This window comes from Oryctolagus cuniculus, chromosome 15, assembly GCF_964237555.1.
Source record: "Oryctolagus cuniculus chromosome 15, mOryCun1.1, whole genome shotgun sequence".
Taxonomy (NCBI): Eukaryota; Metazoa; Chordata; class Mammalia; order Lagomorpha; family Leporidae; genus Oryctolagus; species Oryctolagus cuniculus.
The window spans coordinates 5,759,964-5,786,069 of NC_091446.1; the positions used below are offsets into that span (position 1 = coordinate 5,759,964).

The 26,106-nt window shown below is 48.9% G+C and overlaps 2 protein-coding genes across 8 annotated transcripts in view; one reads left to right on the top strand and one right to left on the bottom strand.

Annotated features, from left to right (window-relative positions):
• The window catches only part of FANK1 (fibronectin type III and ankyrin repeat domains 1), a 132,973-nt gene extending 118,187 nt beyond the window's left edge, over positions 1–14,786 (bottom strand). The window contains 1 exon segment of the mRNA XM_008274828.4: positions 14,629–14,786. Within this exon segment, the coding sequence (XP_008273050.1) occupies positions 14,629–14,641 (13 nt within the window). The 5' untranslated portion in view covers positions 14,642–14,786.
• The window catches only part of DHX32 (DEAH-box helicase 32 (putative)), a 66,870-nt gene continuing 51,045 nt past the window's right edge, over positions 10,282–26,106 (top strand). For 3 of the 7 annotated variants that reach the window (XR_011382191.1, XR_007914499.2, XM_002721247.5), the window contains exon 1: positions 14,791–15,087. The gene's annotated coding sequence lies outside the window, so the exon portion shown is untranslated. Of the gene's footprint in view, positions 10,393–13,288; positions 13,364–14,790; positions 15,088–15,705; positions 17,848–25,345; positions 25,417–26,106 lie in introns of those variants that run through there. The other 4 variants (XM_051833498.2, XM_017350760.3, XM_051833499.2 and 1 more) reach the window with 4 other exon arrangements.

The window sequence follows — 26,106 nt, forward strand, 5'->3', positions numbered from 1 at the left end:
TCCCTAGGCTCTAGTCATGAGTTGCCAAGGCTATGGAAGCCTTTTGAGTTCGCCAACTACAATCTTATTTAGACAAGTGGAAGTTCTCCACTCCCTTCAGAGAAAGGTATCTCCTTCTTTGATGGCCCCATTCTTTCCACTGGGATCTCACTCGCAGAGATCTTTCATTTAGGTTTTTTGTTTTTTGTTTTTTGCTGGTTTGTTTTTTTGTTTTTGTTTTTGTTTTGTTTTGTTTTGTTTGCCAGAGTGTCTTGGCTTTCCATGCCTAAAATACTCTCATGGGCTCTTCAGCCAGATCCGAATACCTAATTAAGGGCTGATTCTGAGGCCAGAGTGCTGTTTAGGACATCTGCCATTCTATGAGTCTGCTGTGTATCCCGCTTCCCATGTTGGATCGTTCTCTCCCTTTTTTATTGTTAGTATTAGCAGACACTAGTCTTGTTTGTGTGATCCCTTTGACTCTTAGACCTAGCAATTGATCAAGTGATCAACTGTGAACTGAAATTGATCACTTGGACTAGTGAGATGGCATTGGTACATGCCACCATGATGGGACTGTATTGGAATCCCCTGGCACATTTGATTTCTTAAAGAGGAACATGTCTTTCTTTTCCATACCACTGGCCACCCCATACCTACAGTCATACAATGCACCTGGCTGTTGCTTAAGCACTACACATTGACTGACTTGAAGCATCATCCATGACAGCATCAACAAGTCCTATTCTTCAAAACAGAGATTCCCCAACTTCTCATTACATTTCATTTCAGAAAATTAATTTCCTCTTCATTGGCAGTGGGGACATGGTATCAAAACTTTACAGAAGGCTGACATCACGTACCTCCTGACAGGCTGCAATGGAAGGGACCCAGCACATCTTAACATATTATGAGGTAGCAATCAGACAAATCCAGCAGAGGCTACTCTGCAAGGCAATTGGGCTAGATCCTTCAAAAATGTTGGTGCCACAAAAGAAAATAAAATGCAGAGACTGTTTCAGATTAAAACAGACTAAAGGAATATAGCACTTAAATTCCAATGTGGGATCCTGGATTGGGTCCTGAATCCTTTAAAAAGAAAAAAAAATCCCCCTCCCTCCCAAAAAAGGCCATTATAATTGAAAAGCAGGGTGAGAACAAGAGAACAAGCTCTTACAGCACCTGCTGGGTCACTCCCCAAATGGCTGCAAGAGCCAAGTCTGCGCCAGGCCAAAGCCAGGAACCCAGAACTACATCTGGGTCTCAGTGGCCCAAGCACTTGAACCATCCTCTGCTGCCTTCCAAGGGACCTTAGCAAGAAGCTGGATCCAAAGTGGAGCATTCAGGACTTGAACCGGCACTCTGGGATGCTGATCATCCCACTGCCCAGAACACTGGCCTCGGCCCCGCCCAGAAGGCCTTTCCTTTATTTTTTTTTTTTTTAAGATTTATTCATTTTGAAAGTCCATGAGTTGAAGGGGTCCAAACACTTGGGCTGTCTCCCACTGTTTTTCCCAGACCATTAACAGGGAGCTGGATTGGAAGAACAGCAGCTGAGACTTGAACTGGCGCCCATATGGGATGCCAGCATCAGAGGCAGCGACTTTACCTGCTATGCTACAGTGCTGATCTGCCCATTTCTTAATGTTAGTGCCAGTTACAGGTGATGTTCACATTGTGATAATCCATGAATCTGTGTATTTAAAATTGTGTACTTTCTTGCTTCAATATAACTCTACAAAAATAGAAAACTTGTGGGATACATTTAAGTCTGGGCTTAAAGGGAAATTAAATGTAGGCATTGAAGGCTGAAAAATAATGTCTAAACATCCATCTCAGGAAGCTTAAGAAAAACACTCAACCAATGAAATTTAAATAATGTAAATAATAAGGATGAATGCAAAAATCAATGAAACAGAAAATCAATGTACAATGGGGAAAATACAAAAAGCCAAACACTGGTTTATTGAAGATAACACAGTTGATAATCTCTGTGGTAACCAGTCTCCAGGACGGCCCAGAAGGTTTGCACCTCGTGCCAGCTGTGTCTCTGTGTGGCTGCTTCTCATCCGTGTCATCAAGACGACAGCGCGAATCAAAGTGTGCAGACACCTGCGGCTGCGTTATCAAAGACACTGCAGCCCTGCCCTCGCTCCCCTCAGAGCCCTCACTCTGCAGAAGTGGCTCCACGTTGCCAGGACATTCAAGCATTTCTATAAAGAGGATAATGTGCTATAAACAGTGTCAATTTGCCAGATTTGCTGAGGGAGCCATCTTGAAACCAGATCCCCCAGCCTTGACCAAGCCTGCAGATGACTGCCTCCCTGTCCAATATACTGACTACAACCAAGAGAGAACCACCAGTTACTGTGTTTCTGAAACGCTGACCCAGAGGAAATATGGCAGATGATGTATTAGCTTTCCATTGCTGTGTAACACAGATCACAAATGAACACTTTCAGAAATACATATCTACTACACTAACATATTCTCTAACTTACAGATAAACTATCTCATACAGTTTCTGTGGGCCAGGATTTCATGTAAGAAAACACATGTGTAGTATCTTGCCTTTCCTGTGGCTCAGGAATTTGGATACCACCCACTGGAGTTCTCTCTCTGCACAGAGTCTCACAAGGCTGTGGTCGACGTGTCAGCTCAGTTAAGTTCTCCTCTGGCAGCTTTTCTGGGAAAGAACCCACTGTCAGTTCATCCAGGACGTTGGCAGGACTCACTTCCTTGTCTCTGTATGATTGTGTACCCAGGGCGGGGGCCACCTGCAATGCAGCTGCTTCAACATTTCCTCACACCAGCAAGGAGGCTCTTTGCAGAGTGTGCTAGCTATATGTGTGTGTGTACACATATATATGCATGTGTGTACATATATGTGTATGTGTGTATGCATGTATGTATGTGTATACATATATGTATATGTGTGCACATATATGTGTGTATATATGTGTATGTGTGTATACATGTGTATACATATATGTATATATGTATGTGTATGTACAGATATACATCACCTTGCCTGATCTCCTCCCTCTGAATGGGGCAGGATCTAGAACTGGGTGCTAACCCCCTGACTCTCTCTCTCACCTCGTCAGAGGAGTAAAATCCGTGACCTCTGCACTGCTCATTGGTTAGACACAATTCACGGATCCCACTCTCACTTACAGGGAGGACACTTCACAGGTACAACACTGGGATATGCAGGTCATGGACATCTACCACAGATAACAAATGTGTATTGCTGTTGGAAGATACTACTTTTTGAGAAATTTGCTGTACACCAACAGATAACTAATTAATAATAGTTGTGCCTAACTAGGCACAAGTTAATAACATAGAAGTGAAAGGGACTGTAGATTCTACAGATACTGTGGAGTTGATTACATTATAAGCAAACTTACAACAATAATTTAGATACAAATGGCTCTTTGAAAGACACAACTTACCCAAAATAAACAAGAACAGAAGTGTGTATGCTCCTATAGCTACTAAATAAATATAATCCACAATTTAAAACACTCCCACAAAGAAAACTCAAGTTCCAGATGGCTTCACTGGTTAATTCTCCAACTTAAATGAAAGACAGCACCAACATTACAGAAAATCCTGAGAACAAGAACCAGAGGGAAGAGAGCCAAACTCATTTCTTGAGGCCAAGATAAACTTGATACTGAAATTGGACTATGAAATTACATAAAGCAAAATTACAGGCTCTCATTCAGTTGAACACAAATCCAAAAGTCATTTCTTAAAACAGCACATTAAATTCATCAATGTATAAGAAAGATAATGCACCATAATCACATGGAATTTATTCCCTGAATGCAAGGATAGTCTAACATGTGAAAATCAATCAGGTAAATAATGTTAACAGGGAGGGAAAAAAAGGTGATCATTTCTTTGTTTTTTAAAAGATTTATTACACACAGAAAGAGAAGGAGAGGCGGAGGGAGAGAGAGATCTTCCATCTGCTGGTTCACTCCCCAATTGGCCACAATGGCTAAAGCTGCACTGATCTGAAGCCAGGAGCCAGGAGTTTCTTCCAGGTCTCCCATGCGGGTGCATGGGCCCAAGGACTTAGGCCATCCTCTACTGATTTCCCAGGCCATAGCAGACAGCTGGATCGGAAGTGGGGCAGCTGGGTCTTGAACCGGCACCCATATGGGATGCGGGCACTGCAGGCGGCAGCTTTACCTGCTATTGCCACAGCGATGGTCCCAAAAGTGACCATTTCAACAGGTGCGGAAAAAGTATTTGATAAAATCCAATATTCTTTCACGATTAAAAAAAAAAAAGAAAAAAAACCAGCAAGTCAGAAGGACAAGGGAACTTCCTGAATCTGATAACTGGATAAAGCGATCAGTGGTTTTGTACTGTCAATTTAGCTACAATGTGAATCCCCTGAGAATGTCCTTCCCTGTGTGGCTCCAGATTAGAATTAGCCACACGAGAAATTTCAGGAAGCTACTGAAGGGAGCATGAACCGCAGTCATCTGTTTCCCTATCAAGGCTGGCAAGGGCACCAGGCGCTGGCACGGTCTGTACACAGTTGACCTTCTGCTGGCACGGTGGTTCTCCAGATCTCTCCTACAGGATCCTGAAGTACAGTGCCAGATGCGCACAGCTTCTCTGGCAAATCACGTGCGTTGCTGAGGTTGGAGGTGATGAGAGACAGGCTTCCAGCGTACCCCCACAGGTCCTGCTTTTCACTGAGGGCTCCGACTTGTCCTTGCTCTCTCCATCTTATCTAGCTGTCCCTCTCAACTGCTGGTCCAGCTGACTTAGAACTCCATCAGACGCAGCATCAACTGAAAACACACAGTGTTGCATTGACTTCTCCAGCAGCTCCAGTTCTGCAAGGCCTAATCCCTATTATAAGCCCCTTCTTCTCGATCACTGGCAGTAGCTCTACTTCTCTGAGTACAGCCTTGTGGACACAAATATTCACATGGAAGTGGGCTCCAGAGGACAGAACCTTAAGGATGAGTTTTCTGCATTGGTACTGGGTGATCTGGAATCGTTTCTCCATTCTGAATAGATTCTCCATTCTGATTACCCCGGTGGTAAGGAGTCATTGGTAGTGCATTGCTTAGAGTGGTGAAAAAGTTACTTAAAGCATCAACTAGAAACCTGTCACCAAACGCCTGTAGAACCCTGATGGGATCCCCAAGCAGCTGCTACCTTGAAACTTTTTCGTAAAAATAAGACACACAATAGAGTTAGGGGACTTTTTTTGAGTGTTCTAAATGGCTTCAGGAAGGAAAATGGTGATGAATTCATGGCTTTAAATATCCACTTAAAGGTCAAGAAATGTGTTATTACTGCCCTAAAGAGAAATTAACTCCTGTAGTTGCAGGGTCAAGATTTCTAACAAAGATTTCTAAACAAGCCCAGGTCTAATCCTGTGCTTGGCTTAACTACGATACAGACAGACTTCCCAAGCTCACAGGTTTCACGTGGTAAAGTTAGGCCTTGGCTAGGAAGCAGTGGGATCCTGAAAGTCAGGACGGGTCCTAAGGGCAGATTTCGACAAGGCTGCAAGCCTGGAAGCTCTGGTTTCTGCAACCTCCTCACCAGCTGCAGAGGCTCTGCCTTGTTTCTGATTAGCCCTGCAACGGCCTTCCCGGGGGAAACTGCTGATCCTCCCCACCACCTAGCCTACCACCTCTCAAGCACGCTGGGCCGAAAACAAGACTCCAGGCCCGGCATGACTCAGACAGTAAGGCAGAAAGTGGGCTCCGTGTGGAGGTGTTGCAGACAACAAGACAATTGTGTAACTCTGTTCATTTATGTTGGCAGAACCCTGGGAAATGTGGATAGAAATCATTCCTGAGTGCAGGGCCAGGTAAAAGACAAAACGCTGGGTGAGGCTGAATTCATTGGCTGTGCTAAACAGAGACTCTGGGATCCCTGGCTCAAACCATTGGGAGGGGCTCTAGCATGTTGCTGGGTGGTTGACTAAAACCTGGATCCAAGCCGTCTTGAATTAAACCAACTGAAATGTCAGAACCTGATCAGCACACGATAAGGAGTCAGCAAACTTTCTCTGTGAAGAGCCAGACAGTGAATTTTTTAGGCTTTGTGGGACACAGAGACAAGTGGGCAAAAGACTTGAACAGGCATCTTATAAAAGGATATTCAAGTTGCCTATAAAATATGTTTAAAAGTATTAAAAACCATTAGTCATTGAGGAAGTAATATAAGCCACAATAAGATGCTTGTGCATATTCATTAAATGAACTAAAGCTAGAAAGAGCAGAAAACCACACATTGGCAAGGATATGGAGAAATTAGAACTGTCTCAAACACTGCAGGCACAATACCTTTATATTACTGGTAATACCTACTAACACTGAATAGGACTTAGCTATTCCACTCTTAGGTATATATATATATATATATATATATATATATATATATATAAGAGAAACGCACACAAATGTATAGCAAAAGACATGCACAGGAATATTCATGGCAGCATTAGCTGTAATAGCCCAAAGTGGAGACATTCCACATACTCATCAATAAAAGAGGCCGGCACCGCGGCTCACTAGGCTAATCCTCCGCCTAGCGGCGCCGGCACACCGGGTTCTAGTCCCGGTCGGGGCGCCGGATTCTGTCCCGGTTGCCCCTCTTCCAAGCCAGCCCTCTGCTGTGGCCCGGGAGTGCAGTGGAGGATGGCCCAGGTGCTTGGGCCCTGCACCCCATGGGAGACCAGGAAAAGCACCTGGCTCCTGGCTCCTGCCATCGGATCGGTGCGGTGCGCCGGCCGCAGTGCGCCGGCCGCGGCGGCCATTGGAGGGTGAACCAACTGCAAAGGAAGACCTTTCTCTCTGTCTCTCTCTCTCACTGTCCACTCTGCCTGTCAAAAAAATAAAATAAAATAAAAAAATAAAAGAAAAGTAAATTGGGGGATATTCATACAATGGAACATGATATAACAATGAAAAAGGACAAATTCCTGCTGTGTAACAGCCTGGCCCAGAAAAAATATATGAGATGATACATTAGTTTTCTATTGCTGCATAACAAATACATTATCACAAATGAACACTTTCAGAGATTTGAACAAAGTTCAAAAAGAGGTGAAGTTAATCTATCCTGATGTTAATCTTAGGAGTGGCTACATGACGGGGGCGACAGCTGGAACAGCACGGAGTTTCCAGAATGAAGGGAAGGTCTAGGGATGGTCTGCATTTTTATCCAGGTGACAGGAAGATGGGAATTCTCAATTTGCAAATATGCATCCAGGTGTACCCTGAAGATGTGGCTCTTCTCCAGCACCCACAGACTGTACTTGCTTGGCGCTCAGGAGAGGATACCTCGAAGTATGACACTGTGACCTGCTAAGCAGGACACCGGAAGGCCTCAGCGTCCAGATCTCTGTACCCCACCCCAAGCCCCACCAGCACAGTGAGGGGCTCTCTCAAGTTCCCACATCCGACTAAAAAGAATCCTTCCAAACGAGACGCAGTTGTCACAGACTCCCTCCCTGAAGAAGCTAAGAGTCCTGGCCACACCCGGACGGACTTCCCACCTATTCCACAACAGCTCAAGGTCACCTGAGAGACTCCGTCTGCAGAGGAAGAACGCCCTGCTCCCTGCACAGTTCCTCTGCTCACTCGTCCCCAGCCCCTCACGGCCTAGAGGGACTTTGTCCCAAGCTCTTGCCTGGTCTTCAGGCTCCTTCATTCCCCTAACAATTATTTAGTCCCCCTCTAAATTGCCTCGAGCCTCCCACTTGCCTAAGAAGATTATTTTTTAAGATTTATTTTATTTATTTGAAAGGAGTGACAGAAAGAGGGAAGACAGAGAGAAAGAGAACTTCCACCTGCTATCTCAGTCCCCGGATGGCTGTGATGGTTGGGGTTGGGGCTAGACTGAAGCCAGGAGCCAGGAACTCCGTCCGGATCTCCCTCACGGATGGCAGGGCCCCAAGTACCTGGGCCATCGTCCTCTGCTTTCCCAGGTGCCTTAGCAGGAAGCGGGGTAGGAAGGGGAGCTCCAATACGGGGCTTTGGTGTCACAGGAGGTGGCTTAACTCACCGAGCCACAATGCCAGCCCCAAATGGGGCATTTAAGCTTGAATCAGCTCACCCTTCTTAGAGCTTCATATTTTGTGTGGCTCCCAAGTATGTATGGCACATTCTACTCCGTATGCTTTTTCTCCTGTTAGCCTACTGTCACTCCAGCTCTGTAGATGCCAACCTTCAGAGAGGCAGGAAATTCCCTTTGTTCCTACAACTGCAATAAAAAAACAAAAGCACTGATTGTCTAGGAAGCAGTAATACACTAAATTTGCATTGTTATCTTCATTTCAGAGTGAAATACTTCACTAGAGAACTGAAGCACTTGAACTGTCCTGAATAAACAAATTAGTGTGTTTCTCTCAAGCAGGCAAAAACTGAAACTCTGGGGTGCAGAACTGTGGCACGAGAGACCACGCTGTCCCTTGGTACCCACTCCCACATCAGAGCGCCAGCTTGTGTCCCAGCGCCTCTGCTTCCAATCCAGCTTCCAGCTGACGCACCCTGGGAGGCAGCAGACAGCGGCTCAGGTGCTTGGCCATGGCACCCACGTGGGAGGCTCAGATGGAGTTCCGGGCTCCTGGCTCTGCCTGGCCCAGCCCTCACTGTTGCGGGCATTCGGAGGAGGAAACCAAGGGATGGAAGATATCTCTCTCTCTCTCTCTCTCTCTCTCTCTCTCTCTCTCTCCTCACTCACTGCCTCACCCTTACTCTACTGTGTCATCCTTTCAAGCAGATGCAAATAAACACAAACTTTTTTAAAAACTGAAATTCTGTGATTGGTTCTCCATTCTTCCTTTCCCACGCCCACAGGAATAAAGGGCTTCACTACAGTCAGGAAGATGAATAGTTTATCCTGTCCCATGGGAACTTCTCACGGGAGAGCTAAACACATGACAGTGCTTCTGAAAGTTTGTGGAAATAGAATTAAAAGATAAACTTATTTTGGTTCATAATTATTTAAATCCATGCAGATTTGTCATAGTACACATTTTCTGTAGCCCTTCTGAAAACTGTTTATATGTCCATTTTATGTGTGTTCATATTGGTCACAATATTTTAGAATAACAAAAATATTAACAAAATGCAGACCCAGTACTGATGAGAGAGGCTGAATGGGGTGAATGTTGTGACACAGCAGGTTAAGCCACCATGTGAGATGCTCCCAGCCCATTTCACAGGGTCTGGGATGGACTTCCGCCTCTGCTTCCTATCTAGCTCCCTGCTGTGCACCCGGCGGGGGGCGGGGGAGGGCCTGCAACCCATGTGGGAGACCTGGATGGAGCTCCTGGTTGGACCAGCCCTGGCCGCTGTAGATCTCTGGGGAGTGAATCTATGGGTAGAAGATCCCTCTTCCTCTGTCACTGTGCCTTTCAAGTAAATAAACAAAACTAGAGAGAGGGCTGGCACTGTGGCGCAGCAGGTTAAAGCCCTAGCCTGAAGTGCCGGCATTCCATACGGGCGCCGGTTCCAGTCCTGGCTGCTCCTCTTCTGATCCAGCTCTCTGCTGTGGCCTGGGAAAGCAGTAGAAGATGGCCCAAGGCCTTGGGCCCCTGCGCTCATGTGGGAGACCCAGAAGAAGCTTCTGGCTCCTGGCTTTGGATTGGCATTGCGGCCACCTGGGGAGTGAACCAGTGAATGGAAGACCTCTCTCTCTGTCTCTACCTCTCTCTATAACTCTTTCAAATAAAAAATAAATCTTTAAAAAAATAAATTTTTAAAAAATCATTTAAAAAAACAAACCAGAGATAGCAAGAGTGAAAAAGATAAATAGGCACACAAAGTCCCTCGGAAATAGTGATGTCCTGGAGAGACTTTAACGGACCAACAGGTGGACGGGCAGTGAGGGAGCCCAGGGGACACAAGAGCGTGAAAGCCAGAGCATCCTCCACAGAAGACCAGGTCAGCAGGGTCGCTGACGACCTGGAAAGGGGCAGGGGCACAAGAACTGGCACCTGGGTCCGGGAGAAAGGCAGGCCCCCTCCCTTTTGCCTGGGCCCCACAAGTCAAGCTCCCCAAGGATGCCCAGGGTCCCAGGAAAACCTTCTCCAGCTCTGACCCTGGCTTGGCACAGAAACACAGAGAATACTGCTGCGAGCTGCTTACTAGTTCAGGGGTGTGCCGCACCTACTGCGTTCAGTGAGTCATCCTCGCCATTGCTGGGCAGCGCTGGTAGGCACCAACCCCTCCTTGAACCTGGTTGGTCAGTTCAGATGAGACAAGTCGCGGCAGTGCTTCCCCTTCCTGCCGGGAGGAACCGGCCCAGGCATCAGGATCACACTCCATCTGGGGAGGATGCTGGTGAGCCGGAGCTTCTGGAGGCGCACTTTCGGCCACACCCTCTGCCCGGACTGTGGCCGGCTGAACATCAGAGGTCAGAACGCAGTGATTGTGGGTGTTTGGACAGGGATTTTAAAATGTTACTGTTTAAAGGCGTTACTTAGACATTGTTTAAGAAAGCCTTAAACTTGATTTACACAAGCATTTATTTCTAATAAGACTGGAATTGTAACCTGATTGATAGAATTAATATTCTTTAGGGACTAAGACTACTTTGGAAAGACTGTAATATAGGTTTCTTAAATGACTCCTGGGCTTAAGTGACTTTTAGATCCTTGCCAGCCTCCCAGAAATTAATGAGCAAGTGCAGCATACATGTCATGCAGATTTTGTTAGGTCTTAGGCTCTGGTGGCCCCTTGGTTCAAATATTAAGATTACGTACCCATTTTCCTAATCTTAGCAGACAAAATGAGACTCCTGCATCCTACTTAGGTTAGAAAAGAAAACACCATATTTGTAACTGAGCTGACACTTTATTAGCCCCTGATTTTGCCCCAAGGAACTCCCCAAGAGTTTGTAATTTCACTGCGGCTTGGCCCCCTTTGCTGTTGAGAAAAGCAGCTTTCTTTTTCTAAGAACACACAGCATCACTCTCAAGGAAATATCATTAGATAAGGCATCCAGCTATTAACACGGTGCCATCCACTCAGCCAGTGTTTCTTTAGGGCTTACCCCTGTTGCGCACTAAAGACAGATGACAAACAAGGCAGAGAGGGCCCTGGCCCTCTGTCACCACCCTATAGTCTGGGAGAGGAACTACATTTTCAAGATTAACAAAATAATCGCAAAGCGTGAAGAGGAAAGCAGAGACGTGGGTATAACCTCCAGGAGGAGGCACTACCTACTCTAGGGAGTCAGGGAAGGTGGCACTTGAGCAAAGACTGAATGAAGACATTTGGAGTGAGCTTGACCAGAGCAGGAGGGAGCCTCAGTCCTGAAAGGAGCCTGCTGCTTCTGAGGGTCTGAAAGACCCGCGTGTTTGCAGCATGAGCTAAGACCCCACCCACGGTGAGTCTCAAGAGAAGGCTGTGGGGGCTCCTGGCTGGCCAGTGACAAGACCTGCAGGACATTCTGCAGAAGTCACTCAGGATTCCAGGTAGAGCCCAGGAGGGGGTAGAGGGGAGGAAGAGAGCAGTGAGTAGAACCTGCAAGCATGATTTCCCCAAGACGGGAAGACCCCTCGCCACATAGGGAAGATGAGACAGGGGCACATCCCCAGGTGCCCGGAGCGGGAATAAACAGGCCAGACCAGCTGGGAGCTGGAGGGCAGGCAGGAGTGGTGAGTGACAAAGTCAAGGATGACTCAGAGTTCAGGCTGGCGTGACTGGGAAGAGGGCAGACTAGTGGAAAAACAGGTTTGGAGAGAGAAGTCCCTTCCTTGCAAGTGTAAACCTCAATGGCTTATTCATCCTGCCCGGCACTACCGGCACCTCCATTGCACATGCTCTAACACATGATGTGTACAGCCACCACGGCCTGGCCCGGAGTGGCCCAGGTACACCAGGGGTCTTCAGAAAGTCCATGGAAATGCATATTAGAAAAACATCTATGCTCAGATTTTTTAATAATTTGCACCAAAATAAGCTATCTTGTAACTCCATTTTCCATGAACTTTTGGAAGGCCCTCGTGTGTGTGAGTGCATGAATGTATGTATGGAGGGGTCAGGGAGCAGGCAGCAGTAAGTGGGACCTCGGAGGCTTCTCTCGATGCTGCATTTGATGAAAGAGTTTTCACTCAGCTTGTGTGCTTGCTTAGATTTGGGCTCAGGACCCCTAAAGTTACTTGCTAAGAAATCAGGGAAGAGATAGTACCATTAAGCCTAAATATTAAAATATAAGAGTAATCTGATGTCCATTTTCCATGTTATTTCATACCTCGTTATTTCTCCAATGGAGAAGTTAGTTGAGGAAAAAAACCAAAGATGTAAATGTGCAGTCCGAGAGCCAGACCACTGCTCCGGTGCAGGGCTGTGCACCTCCTCAGTCTGCCCTTTGCCCGAGGAGTCCTCTCCTGGCTGACATTACTATTCTGTGAAACAGCAGTGCTGCTGGTCACCCTCTGCTTCTTGCCAGAGTACGACGCAGGCTGGGGCTTGGAAAGTTTCTGGTAATTGGATTTTAATGACATAGTTAAGAAAGGTCACTCCTAGAAGCAACAGAAAACTAAGTATGTGGAAATAATATGTATATGACTGGCTTAACTGCTATTTCTAGTATTTGTTTGGCATTGGTCCTTAGAAACATCTTTAATCCTTAAAAGCAGTTAAAAAGGATCCTTCATCTTAATTAATTTGTTGATGCTACATTCAACTACACTGGCAAAATGTTATCTGGAACCATTCAATAACATCGGATTCTAGGTAAACAGCAGACTTAAAATATGTTGGATAATACAGGCCTAACAACAGGTTGCTAATACTGATAACTGTATAAATAGAACCATATGTAACTACAACTCTTGTTGATAGTCATAGTGCTTACTTTTTTTTTAAAGATTTATTTATTTATTTGAAAGGCAGAGTTACAGAGAGGCTGAGGCAGAGGCAGAGACAGCAAAATCTTCCATCCGCTGGTTCACTCCCCAAATGGCTGCAACGGCTGGAGCTGGGCTGATCTGAAGCCAGGAGTCAGGGGCTTCTTCTGGGTCTCCCACACGGAGGCAGGGGCCCATGGACTTGGGCCATCCTCCACTGACTTCCCAGGCCATGGCAGAGAGCTGGATCGGATGTGGAGCAGCTGGGTCTCGAACTGGCGTCCATATGGGATGCCGGCACTGCAGGTGGCAGCTTTACCGGCTACACCACAGCGCCAGCTCCTCCGTTATCTTTGAGAACGGGAAATAACTTTAGTCTCAGAACAAATCTGGTTAGATTGTGAGTCCTGACGTTGAAAGGAAACTTAGACATTATTCCATCTTCTCTTTTTAAAGGTTTACTAAATGAAAATGATTTAGCAACTCTTTACCCAAAAAGGTGTTCATCCGACTGCAAAGGAATCTGCTAGGGTGAGTGGTGACTGAATTCTTTAAAACTGATTTATATAAGCGTTTAGTATATGGAAAGGACTAAACCTACAATTTATCCCCAGGCATACATTACTTAAGTATCTTCTACCTTAGAATCCAGTGAAATGTGAGACAGAGGGAGCCTGGGCATCCCTAACAAATTCCTTAGGAAGCCCGCCCAGGGCTCCCGCTCGCTTTTCCGGCCCCTACCTGCCTTTCTCCTCTTCCCTGCCGGCTCGGAGCCTCAGCCCCTGCTGCTCTCCCAGGTCTCAGGGCCCTGGGCAAGGGACTTCCGCCGCCTGGAGCCCCCTCCCCTCGTCCTGTGTCGGTCCTCCTGCAGGCCGACCCCCGCCTCCTCCGACCACCGGGCCCTGCCACCCCCTCCCACCCCCTCCCACCCCAGGCCTCCTGGGTCCTGAGTCCCTGCTCGGTTCTCCCGGGAGGCCACGACCAACACCGTCCGTGCAGTGCCGGATCCGCGACGCCAAGAACGGGGCGAGAACCAGCAAAGACAGTGAGAAGGAAACGCGAACAGCTCCGCCTCCCAAAACCGCCCCCGACTCAGGAGCCAGCGCACGCCCTTCGCTAGTTTTCACTCAACAACGTCAGCTTCCACCGTGAACTCTGATGCGGCCACGCGCGGGCCCTCGGGGCGCCGTGCTCGGCCCTGGCTCGCTAGGCTCAGCGAAGCAGCGGCCGTCACACAGAATCCGGGACACGCGTGGAAACAGAAAAAAAAAAAAAAACACACCAAAACCTGCCGGAGCGCACGCCGGACCTTAAGTGACAACGCACACCCCAGAAGAGGGCCCCGCGCCCAGCAAGCCCGCCGGGGCGGGACGCGAGCGCGCCGCGGTCAGCTCCCTCGGCGAGCGGAGGAAAAACGCGCGCACAGCTCCTCAGACCGCGGTCCGCGCCGGCGCCGGCAACCACGCGGGCGGCAGAAAACCACGCTGCGAAGGCGCAGGTCGCGGGACCTCCCGCGGTCACTCAGTCCACGCACCCGGGCCAAGCGCGGCCGGGGGGCAGCGGGTCTCCACGCACACTGCCCCGGCCGGCCCAGACACGGGAGAGGGCGTCCACACCCGGCGCGCACGGCCGAGCTCCGCTGCCCGCCCCGGGACGGCCGCGACGGGTCCGGTCCGCTCCTCCGCCCGCAGCCGGGCAGCGCGCGGGAGCAGCCGCGAACCGCATTTCCAGGCCGCCCAGGGCCCCCGACTCATCCCCGGGCAGTGCCCGACGCGGCGCGGCCCGGCCGGCCTTACCCTGGGGCTCCATGGTCAGCTGCTCCCGGGCCCCCTCGGGCCGAGCCCCGGCGCCTCCTAACGCCTCCGCTCCGGGGCAGGCGTCGCTTCGGTTGTCCTGGCAACCAGCGGGCCGAGAGGCGGGGCCCGGCGGACGGCAAGCGGGAGCGACCAAAAGCCTCGCGGACTCGCGGGCGAGCGCGAGGAAGGGCCCGCGCGTCGCCGGGGGCGCGGAGCGAGAGTGGCGGCCGGGTCGCCGGCAGGAGGACGCTGCCCTCGGGGCCTGACAGGGCGGCCGGGCCCGCTCTGGTGGCCGACGCGGGACCCAGGCCTCGAACCCCAGGGAGGGGGCCTAGAGACCCTGCTGGCCGCGTCCTGAGGCGTCCGTCGGGCCGCGAGCCGAGCTTGGGGCTAGCCGGCCGGCCCGCGGGGAGGGCGGCCAGGCCTGGGCCGCCTCCCGGGACGGAGCAGCCGCTGCAGGTAAAGGCAGGGCCCGGGCGGCGGGCTGGGGGTCGGCGGCGGCCGGGGGCGGCCCAGGGCGGGTGGGCAGCCCCGGCGCACTTGTTGCGGCCACCTGGGAGTAGGGGGGGGGTCCCCCCGCCCGCCGTTGGCCGCGAACGACCCCCGCCCGCCCCCGAAGCGCGCCCCCTTCTCTCGGAGCCCGTGCCTCAGAGGGAGGCCGGGCGTCCGCCGCGCAGCCCGGCGTCGCCCAGGTCTGGGGCGGTGGTCGTCGGCCGGGGTCAAGCAGGCGCCGCTCCGCGGGGGCCGCGCGCGCCCCCTGCGTCCAGCCCTGCCCGGTCGCGCCCGGGATCGCGCTCAGCCGCCGGCCGGGTGGGATCCCAGCAGGCGTCGTGGTCTGCCGGCGTTCGCGCGGGTCCTTGGCGCGGTCGGCGGCGGCGCGGCACCCGCCCACCTGCTGCGCCGCGCAAGTGTGCGGGGCTGCTGCGGGGACCTAGATGTGCGAGCCGGTGCGGGTCCAGGAGCCGCCCGGAAGGAGGAAGGCGAAGCGAGGGGGAGGAGGAGGAGCAGGTGCGGGGGAGCCCGCAGGGCGAGGCGGTGCCCAGGTGTGCGGGTGCCGCGCCCGCGGCGGGCATCCCCAAGGCGGGGACTCGCCTTTCTCTCCGCGCGGGGCCTGACTGAACCCGAGACCCTCGCGTGCCGGCGGCGAATCAGGCGTTCGCGGCTCGGGCTGCGTGGGGACCACGCTTGGTGCGGTTTGTGGAAACTCGCTGACTAACGCGGCGGTGCGGGCCGCGCGCCTCTCTCTGAGCTGAGCAGTGAGTTCAGGTTGGAAAGTAGCTGCCGCGTGGGACCTTCGCTGCCCGCTTCTGCATTTGCAGGCAAAGCGTCCAGGGTTAGCAATGCTTCTGCATACAGCGTTTTGACAATTTGGAAGCTAAAGTGATTTTTCCTCCAAGACACCAGCGTAGTGATGCTGATTAGTAACAGCGTCATCGAAAGTCACAAGATGATGGTAATCTTTTAAAAGTTGGCATTTAGTGACAAAAAAAGGTTACATTTTCCCAGACAGTAGTTAGGCATTTGTATTTGAGGGTTGGGGGAGGAGAAGAAATAAATATTGCAGATCTTGCAGAAGTAACAAGGACTCAAGAATTTGGCAGTTACACCCACATTTTAAGATTGGGAAATGGGGGAATGTGTCGGAGGACTGTACAGCGGTGTAGAATAATTTATCAGCAGCTGTGAGGTTGGCATCAAGGAAGGCTTGAGTTGAAATACTTCCAGCATTGAAGACAAGTCTGAAAAGCAGCTTGCTGTGTGGACAGTGTGCTCCGGGAGGAGAGCGGTCAGGGGGTGGAAGTGGCCGGGAAAGCCGCTCAACACCTATGGCAGCGACAGCAGCAGTTCCTCTTCTAGCACCTAGCACTTAGCACCTGGCACCTAGCACCTAGCACCATGCCTTTTCAGATGTCTTCTGGATGACTGAGAGAAGCCTTAGAGAAACTGCTTTCCGTGTACCGGAGTCACTGTTGCTAATGGGTTCGCGTTTGGGGATGAATGGTAAAGGTCTTAGTGATCCTTTCTAGGTTTTTCTGCCTTGTACTTACTTTCCCTGGCATGCTCAGTATGTTTTTGGTGATCACATGAAAAACAGAGCCCTGGTTTTTTGTTTTGGTATGGTTTTTGTTTCTTTTTTCCAGCCTCTGTGCTTATCCTTGAAAAGAGCATTTGTATTGTAACTATTGACTGCCAGTGCCTAACTCAGTGTAGCAACCCAAGGAATAACAAGGTGCAGTGAAGAGCCCCATGTAGCCTTGCTTGTTATTTTTTAATGTTAAGGCTACATCAGAATTCAAAGTAATAGTAGCTGTAATGGAAAGTTGATATTCAATGCAAATAGGACCGTTTTCTAAAAGGCACATGAATATGTTAGATCAGTCTCCTAAATTGATTTGATTTGATAAATAGGGGTGGGGTGTTTGTTTTCATTTTCTTTTTGAAGTACTTTTCCCTCTTGGTTGTTACTTTCTGAAACTCATGAGGAGTTCAATCAAAGGTAGAAAACCCATTCCTGTTTTTGGTGTTTTTGTCCTCGGAACCTGTGGTGGTCTGCACTCTGGTTGTAGGATTGGGCTGGTCCCCACTAAATGCACTGCTCTCTCCTGCAGGTGCTGCACAGCTCAGCACGTGGCCCTACCCTACACTTTCCTCTAGAGTTTTCCTCTCATTTGATGCCCCTGATTGGATTGCACGCTTTAGAAGCCAAGTCCATGACTTGCACCTCTGTATTCCTTTTAGCACAGAGTGGGCTTTAGTCTGTGGCTGATCACAAGTGGAATGAAAACAGAGGGGACAAGCCTCCAGCGGGGGACGATTGCACTGGTTTCCAGCTGAGCCACCTTGGGAAAGTCAGAAGCTAGTATTTCCTCCTTCATAGCTGGAAATAATAGATCATAAAACCGGCACCGGTTGGCTGGTCACACACATGAATGCGAAATATCTTGACTATTGTAAAGCCTGTTTTAAATGTAAGTGGTTGTTACTGATTTCCGGCATTGAACAAACAAACGTTTACTGAGCGCTCAGAGTGTGTCAGGCACTTGCTGAGTTCTGGGGCTGCCGCTCAGAAAGAGTGAATAGGAAGTGACCAGCCACATTGCCTGTAAGGCCAGGGAACGGCTTGGCCAACGCACCACGTCCTGAGGGAGCAGCTCTTCAGGACAGTCCCTGTGTCTGCAGCAGAGGCTTCCATGAGGAAGTGAGGCCACAGAGGCACAGGTGGGTTGAGAACTTAGGTGTTGTGGTTTTTTCCTTAAAGGAGATGAGCAGGATTTGGGTCAGTGATACAATCAGTTTGGCCTTTGGAAAGGATCACTGGTAGCTTGTGAATGACAGCCTGGTGGAGAGCCAGAATTAGAGACAGAAGAAAACAACTGGGAGATTTTTGCAGCAATTTACTCAAAAAAAAAAAAAAAAAAAAAAAAGAGGCATGATAACAAGGCAGTCAGGGTGGAGGAGCCAGTGAAAGAGGCTGAAGCCACCACAGGTGCCAGTGAAGCCAGGACGACTCCAGGTGTGTGAATTGAGTGGCTGTTCTGGTATTTGTTGTTGTTTGTTGAAGTCTGAGACAGAAAAGAAGGAAAAAAATACTTCTGTTTTTTATTGTACCTGTGAAATACCTGAAATCTATTTTCTTTATATTAAAAAATTTTTTTAAAGAAATATGGGGAAAGGCAAGACAAGAGAGGAGGGGAGGGCATGCACATATAACTTTTCTTTAGTCCACATTCATTTAAGAAGAACTTGGAATAAAATCTTAACAGTTCACGATCTGAGCAGAAAAAAAAAAGAAGATGAAGTGTCAGAAATGAATGTGCTGAGGGCGAGGGAGCCCTGCGTGGTAGTTCAGCGGCTAAGCCACCACTCTCATCCCCTATCAGAGTGCCTGGGATCAGGTGTCACTCTGTTCATTCCAGCTTCCTGCTAATGTGCCTGGGGGGCAGCAGATGATGGTTCAAGTAGTTGGGTCCTTGCCACTGACATGAGAGACCAATGGAGTTCCTAGCTCCTGGTCTCTGCCTGGCCCTGCCCCAACTGTTGTGGACATTTGAGGACTGAACCAGCAGATGGAAGACCTCTCTCGGTGTCACTCTGCCTCCCCAAAAAAATGCAAGGAAGGAAAGAAGAATGAGAAATGGGGCAGATTTGCATTCTAACGTTGGGGTTGCCTGTCATCTACATTGGGATGCTGGATAAATAGGGGTAAGGCATGTGGATCTAGAACTAAAGAAGGAAACCCAAGATGAAGTTAGAAGCTTGGATTAAGCATTCCATAACTGGAGTTAAAATGTGAATGTTTTTCTCCAGGGAGATAGTGGACTGAGAAGAGGGACAAGGGTAGAACCTTGGGTGCACATATTTAGGGGCAGGGGTGGTAGTGGAAGAACCCGAGACCTAAGAAGAGTGGGGAGAAAGCAAGCTGCAGGTCTGGGGGAGCTCAGGCATCGGTGGTCCCGGGAGGGGCACGGTTTCCTCCCCCTGTTTGTAGTGAAGTGCATGTTGGCAGAGTCCTGATATTTGTAGTTTGCACAGTTGTCCTGGGGGTGACAATTCAGGTGAAATAGAGCTTCGGAAGTTGTCCAGGACAATGCCTCAAGGAGACGCTGTCTTCTTGAAAAGATGGGTGGAAGTGTGTTCTGTAAATGTCAGAGGCAAATATGTTAACTGCCTGGGGAGACTGGCAGCCACTGAGACCTCAGCTTTTACTGGAGATTTGCTCAGACATCTGCCTACTGCATGTATAAGCCTACTTCATTGTCTCTTCTCCTCGAAGTAAGAGATTTTAGAACTTCATGCAATGAAAAAAATCACCAAAATATTATAGCAAGGCATTGAGTAGTCTAGTTCTTTGAATAGCTAACAAGATCCCGGACTTAATAAACTTACTTGTGAGGGGTTATGTAGGAGAATTGCATACAAGCAATTGACTGAGCTTAAGTCTGTATTTAAAAAAATTTTTTTTGAGCTATAAAGACTGTTTAGTCTCAAACATATGTTACCTGGGGCCTACGCTGTGGCGCAGTGGGTTAATGCCCTAGCCTGAAGCACTGGCATCCCATATGGGTGCCAGTTCAAGACCCAGCTGCTCCACTTCCAATCCAGCTCTCCGCTATGGCCTGGGATAGCAGTAGAAGATGGCCCAAGTCCTTGGGCCCCTGCACCCGCATGGGAGACCTGGAAGAAGCTCCTGGATCCTGGCTTCAGATCGGCGCAGCTCTGGCCGTTGCTGCCAATTGGGGAGTGAACCATCAGATGGAAGACCTCTCTCTCTATCGCGCACTCTCTATCGCTCTCTCTCTCTCTCTATCTCTGTGTGTGTGTGTGTGTGTAACTCTGACTTTCAAATAAATAAATCTTTAAAAAAATATGTAACCCACAGGTTTTTTTTTTTTAATTCATTTTATTCATTTGAAAAGCAGAGTTACAGAGAGAGAGAAAGAGGGAGAAACAGAGAAATCTTCTATTTGCTGGTTCACTACCCAAAATGGCTGCAATGGCTAGGGCTGGGCCAGGCTGGAGCCAGGAGGTTCTTCCAGGTCTCCCATAGGGGTGGCAGGGGCCCGAGCACTTGGGCCATGCTCCGCTCCTTCTCAGGTGCAGCGGCAGGGAGCTGGACTGGAAATGGAGCAGTCAGGGTGTAAACCAGCACACCGATATCGGATGTCAGCATCACACATAAAGGCTCAACCTGCCATGCCACAGCGCTGGCCTCAAAAATCTTTGACTACTTTTAGAATGTAGGATTCTTTTCTAAAAAATTGACTGTAGGACTGGTTATATAAGCTGTATTTGATATAAATCAGTATTGAGTTAAAAGTAACTCGAGTATTTTCAAAAAGCAAATGAACTTGATTTGCTTACTTAAAGTCATCTTGTTAGAAGTTTGGAAATATTCTTAAAATCAATCTTTAATTTTTTCCTTACTTTATCCAGAAAGGTTTTAAACATATACTGGAAGCCAGATGGGGTGTGTTTGGAGGAAGTTTGGGCCTATTAAAGGCAAAGAAGTCATTTTCTAAACAGGTCAGAATGATTGAATCGCTTGTTTCATTAAAGCACCACATGCCTGCCAGAGAAAGTTCACATATCAAATATGTACCTGTAACTTCAGGGGGCCGTTAAAACCTGGTTTTCAAATCGATAAATCTATGCCCTGTTTTTTGTCTTGTGCTGTTCCTTCCAGAACATGCCCCGTTGTGTCAAGTACTTCTTCAGCCCACAGTGGTGCAGCGTGAGCCTGCTGTCTAACGCAGTCAGGAGGCAGCATGGTCATGTGGTCAAGCATCCGGTGTACACTGGACTAAGATTAAGCTGGCCTCAGACTGCCTGACTTCCAGCACCTGCTTTTCCACAGCTGGATAAATTAGCTAAACCTCCCCAGGCTTAAATTTCCTCATTTGAAAAGTGGAAATAAGAAAGTAAGCCCTCCTGAGATTCATAAGAGTTTAAGTGAAATAATCCATGTAAAGTGCAGTGCTTACCACAGCATCTGGCATGAACTAAGCGCTCTATAAATGCTAATTGGTGCAATTATCATCATTATTATTATTAGTCTGACTTTAATAGCTGTATGAAATGATGCTTCTCAGAGTGTGGTCTGCAGGCCAGGGCCCGTGCACAGTGAGACAAGGCACTGTGCAGACACAAATGGGATACGCCACTGCACAAACTGCCTAGGTCACCCGGCTTTTGTAATAGTAAGACTCTTGAACGAAAGAAGCTGTGAGTTCGTTTACTTGCTGATGCAGCCTCCTTCTGTTGCCACAAACCAGTGCTTTGAGTGGAATTGGCGGAGACCATTGGGCCAGCAGTCTTGCTGTCCAAAAAAGAATAGCCTTTGTCCTGAAGAGAGTTATTTTTCACTTGTAATTCCTCAATAACATTTTTCTAAACATTGTAACCATAGCTTATAAGTAAAAATCTATTTTTAAAAAGATTTTATTTATTTATTTGAAAGTCAGAGGAGGGAGAGGGAGAGGTCTTCCATCTGCAAATGACCGCAAAGACCAGGGCTGGGCCAAGCAACAAAGCCAGGAGCTTCATCCAGGTCTCCCACATGGGTGCAGGGGCCCAAGGACTTGTGCCATCTTCCACTGCTTTCCCAGGCTCATTAGCAGGGAACTGGATCAGAAGTGGAGCAGCCAGGACTCGAACTCGTACCCATATAGGATGTCCACACTGCAGGCAGCAGCTTTACCTGCTACTCCACAGCATCGGCCCCAGCAAAAATCTGTTGATCACATAGTCTGTGCATAGCCCTATACCTTGTTTTCTTGGGGTTGCAAAGATGGCTCAGAAACTCATCTTGCCTTCAGGATGTCTACAATAAATGTGGAGCAAGAGGGAAAAAACAGATCTGAGTAAGTGTGTTGAGGCTGTGCAGTGAGTATTTGGAGCAGTGTTACAGCTTGGCTCCCAGGTCTGCCTGGCTGAATGTCTCCTTTTGTGAAACTGCTCCCATGAAAGGACAGAATACTGTCATAGGAGGTCAGGTAGTGTGGAATTGTTCAGGAGATTCAGAAACCTGCAACACTATGGAATTGCCAGGTTTTTAGGTACAAATGATAAAATTATAGCTTTCTTTTTTTCTTTTTTTTTTTTTTTAATTTTATTTGACAGAGTTATAGACAGTGAGAGAGAGAAAGGTCTTCCTTGCGTTGGTTCACTCCCCAAATGGCTGCAACAGCCAGCACTGCGCCGATCTGAAGCCAGGAGCCAGGAGCTTCTTCCGGGTCTCCCACGTGGGTGCAGGGGCCAAGGACTTGGGCCATCCTCCACTGCCCTTCTGGGCCACAGCAGAGAGCTGGACTGGAAGAGGAACAACCAGGACTAGAACCCGGCACCCATATGGGATGCCAGTGCCGCAGGTGGAGTACCATGGCACTGGCCTCTAAATTATAGCTTTCTAATGTTAGTATTATAGAAAATCCATCCTTAGGGTTTTTTTTCCTATTTGATCTTACATGTAAACATATAAATAAATAACTTATTGCTCAATAGAACATATATGTAACTAAATTATTGCTCTATAGAACATGAATGAAGAGACATTAAATGATATTAAAATATTTATAATAATACTGATAAATATAAATATTAGCATATATTTTTATATTTTTCTCCAAAAAATGCATTGATGAAGTAGTACTGAAACAAATAGGGAGTTACATAAAACGAATATTTTTTTAAAAAGCAAGGGGTTGTGTGTGTATATGTGTGTTCATATATACCTACAGAGTTTAGGAAACCTGGGAATTAGGTTAAAAGACTTATTTTCACAGACCTTATGGACGATCACGTAAAATGTTCAAGAAATGTTACGTGGTTTTTAGCATTTCTTCGAAAAACTTTTTGTTTTGCATAAGAGTGTCTTCACTGATTTTTTCTTACTGAGCTATGAGGTGCAGCTGCTCATGGCCGTTGTACCATTTGCTTTAAACTCCTAGAACTGGATCTCACTAACAACTTTATTAAAATTGTAGGTGAGTATTGGGCAGATTATAGATAATGTTTCAGAAAATAGAGCCACATCAAATGTACTGGCAGAATTAGAAGGCAAAGCAGAGACAGAGAAAGGAAAAATTATGATCAAGAAATGACTACATGAGTGACACCCAGTGGTATTTAAAATAAAACAGCACGGTTTTATCCTAGCTCTCAAGTCTTCCGTGCTTGGGCTGGTCTCCTCTTTGAACTCACCTGGTGCGGAGTCTGCCTGTCTTTCTGTTATGAACCAGCCACAGTTTTCTTCCCTCAGTTTCTTGTCTGTTAAGATTAAAGGCCTGACCAATCCTGCCCATCCACACTGTCACCCACGTGCTCACATGTGGACACGTAGTAGGCACTTGAGAGGCCTGTGTCAGACTGTGTCACCCGTGTGCTCACATGTGGACATGTAGTAGGCACTTGAGAGCCCTGCTGTCAGACTGTGTCACCCGCGTGCTCACATGTGGACACGTAGTAGGCACTTGAGAGCCCTGCTGTCAGACTGTCACCCACATGCTCACATGTGGACACGTAGTAGGCACTTAGAGGCCTGCTGTCAGACTGTGTCACCCGCATGCTTACATGTGGACACGTAGTAGGCACTTAGAGGCCTGCTGTCAGACTGTGTCACCCGTGTGCTCACATGTGGACACGTGGTAGGCACTTGAGAGCCCTGCCGTCAGACTGTCACCCGTGTGCTCACATGTGGACACGTAGTAGGCACTTGAAAGCCTGCTGTCAGACTGTGTCACCGTGTGCTCACATGTGGACACGTGGTAGGCACTTGAGAGCCCTGCCGTCAGACTGTGTCACCGTGTGCTCACATGTGGACACGTGGTAGGCACTTAGAGGCCTGCCGTCAGACTGTGTCACCGCGTGCTCACATGTGGACACGTGGTAGGCACTTAGAGGCCTGCCGTCAGACTGTGTCACCGCGTGCTCACATGTGGACACGTGGTAGGCACTTAGAGGCCTGCCGTCAGACTGCGTCACCGCGTGCTCACATGTGGACACGTGGTAGGCACTTAGAGGCCTGCCGTCAGACTGCGTCACCGTGTGCTCACATGTGGACACGTGGTAGGCACTTAGAGGCCTGCCGTCAGACTGCGTCACCGTGTGCTCACATGTGGACACGTGGTAGGCACTTAGAGGCCTGCCGTCAGACTGTGTCACCGTGTGCTCACATGTGGACACGTGGTAGGCACTTAGAGGCCTGCCGTCAGACTGTGTCACCGCGTGCTCACATGTGGACACGTGGTAGGCACTTAGAGGCCTGCCGTCAGACTGCGTCACCGCGTGCTCTCAGTGCAGGCGCTAGAAGGGACTCGAGTGTTGGCTGAAAAGGAACTGGAGGATCTGGAAATCCAGGCATTGAGGATAACACGGGGCCGGTGCTGTGGTATGTGGCATCCTATACAGGCACTGGTTCAAGTCCTGGTTGCTCCACTTCTGATCCAGCTCTCTGCTAACGCGCCTGGGAAAGCGGTGGAGGATGGTCCAAGTGCTTGGGCCCCTGCACGCACGTGGGAGACCCAGAAAAAGCCTCTGGATTCAAATCGGCCCAGCTCCAGCTGTTGTGGCCGTTGGGGAGTGAACCAGTACATGTAAGACCTTTCTCTCCCTGTAACTCTGCCTTTCAATAAATGAGTACATTTTAAAAGAAAAAAACACCTAATGGGTCTCATTGTAGTGAAATCAGTGTCAACTGGCTGCGTTCTTTTCTGGAGAACGGAGGAGAATCCGTTTCCTTGCCTTGCAGTGTTTGTGTAGGGTAACTTCGCAAGGCAGTGAATGCCAGCCTTTCGCATGAAAGTTCTTGCTGCCCCTCTCTGTAACTCTGTCTTTCAAATAAATAAAAACAAATCTTTAAAAAATTAAAAAAATTCTTGTAGTAGAATGGTGGTTTAGACTTCACAGATTTATTAAGTTTTATTTTGAATTACATATAACCTACCGTAGTATTTGTTCTTCCTTCTGTAGATTGGCACTATTGAGTTTGCCAAAGGTGAGGACATGGCTCTCTTGCTGTATCTAACTATCTCGGGAGCAGGGGATGTAGACACTAACGTGGCTCTCCCCAGTCACAGGGTGCATGAGGCGAGGTGGCGATCCCTGGAGTCAGTGTGCCCAAAACTCAGCCTGTAGTTGGGCCTAACCCAAATCGTGTGGCAGTAAAACATCCCGATGACCAGATGAATGTGTTTCCCAAAATCTGTGCTTTTCCCCTCAGACGCAGTGGACTCAGTGTGGCGCCCGCTGTGGACTCTGGCAGACACGTCGGTCTGGCTTGTAAGGTGCCAGGTAGGAAAGCAGGTTAGGGAAGCACACAGACCTCAGGCCGACTGGGAGCTGGATCGCTAGGGAGAAGCAGGGCTGCTCCTGTCCCGGTGGCCCCGAGTCATGAGGGAAAGGTTAAGTGTGAGAGCATTTTGTCAAGAAGACAGACGTTCGGTTAGCTGTTGCTGTAAGACAAACCACCCGACAACATGGTAGCTTGTGGCAACAGTGACCATTCATTGCCCTAGAGTGAGCAGGCTCCCACGGGGGCTGCTGTCCGAGGGTCACAGTCATCCGGGGGCTCCATCGGGCTGGAGCGTCTCTGGCAGAGTGCTCTCATGGTTGGGTTTTTGCTGCTGTTGACTGTAAGTCCAGCTTCCATCTCCTCCCAGTGGCCCCTCCGGGTGGGTTGACATCTTGCAGATTGACAGCTGGCTCCCAGGGGGAATGTGTCACACGTGGGAGTGCCTTAGAAGTGATGCAGCACCACTTCAGTACGTTCTTAGGCCGCAGTGAGTCACAGGGCCAGCTCAGATTCCCGGGAAAGGAGAAGGAGTCCACAGAGTCCAGCTCTCCGCTGGATGAACAGTGGTCATCGTCCACTCACCAGCACAGGCACGTGTGCATGATGAGTGAGAGGGGGCTGGGGGAGCTCCAGAATGACGTTGGCCTCGGCAGAAATGATGGCTGTGCTTTCTTATTTCAAGGCAAGCC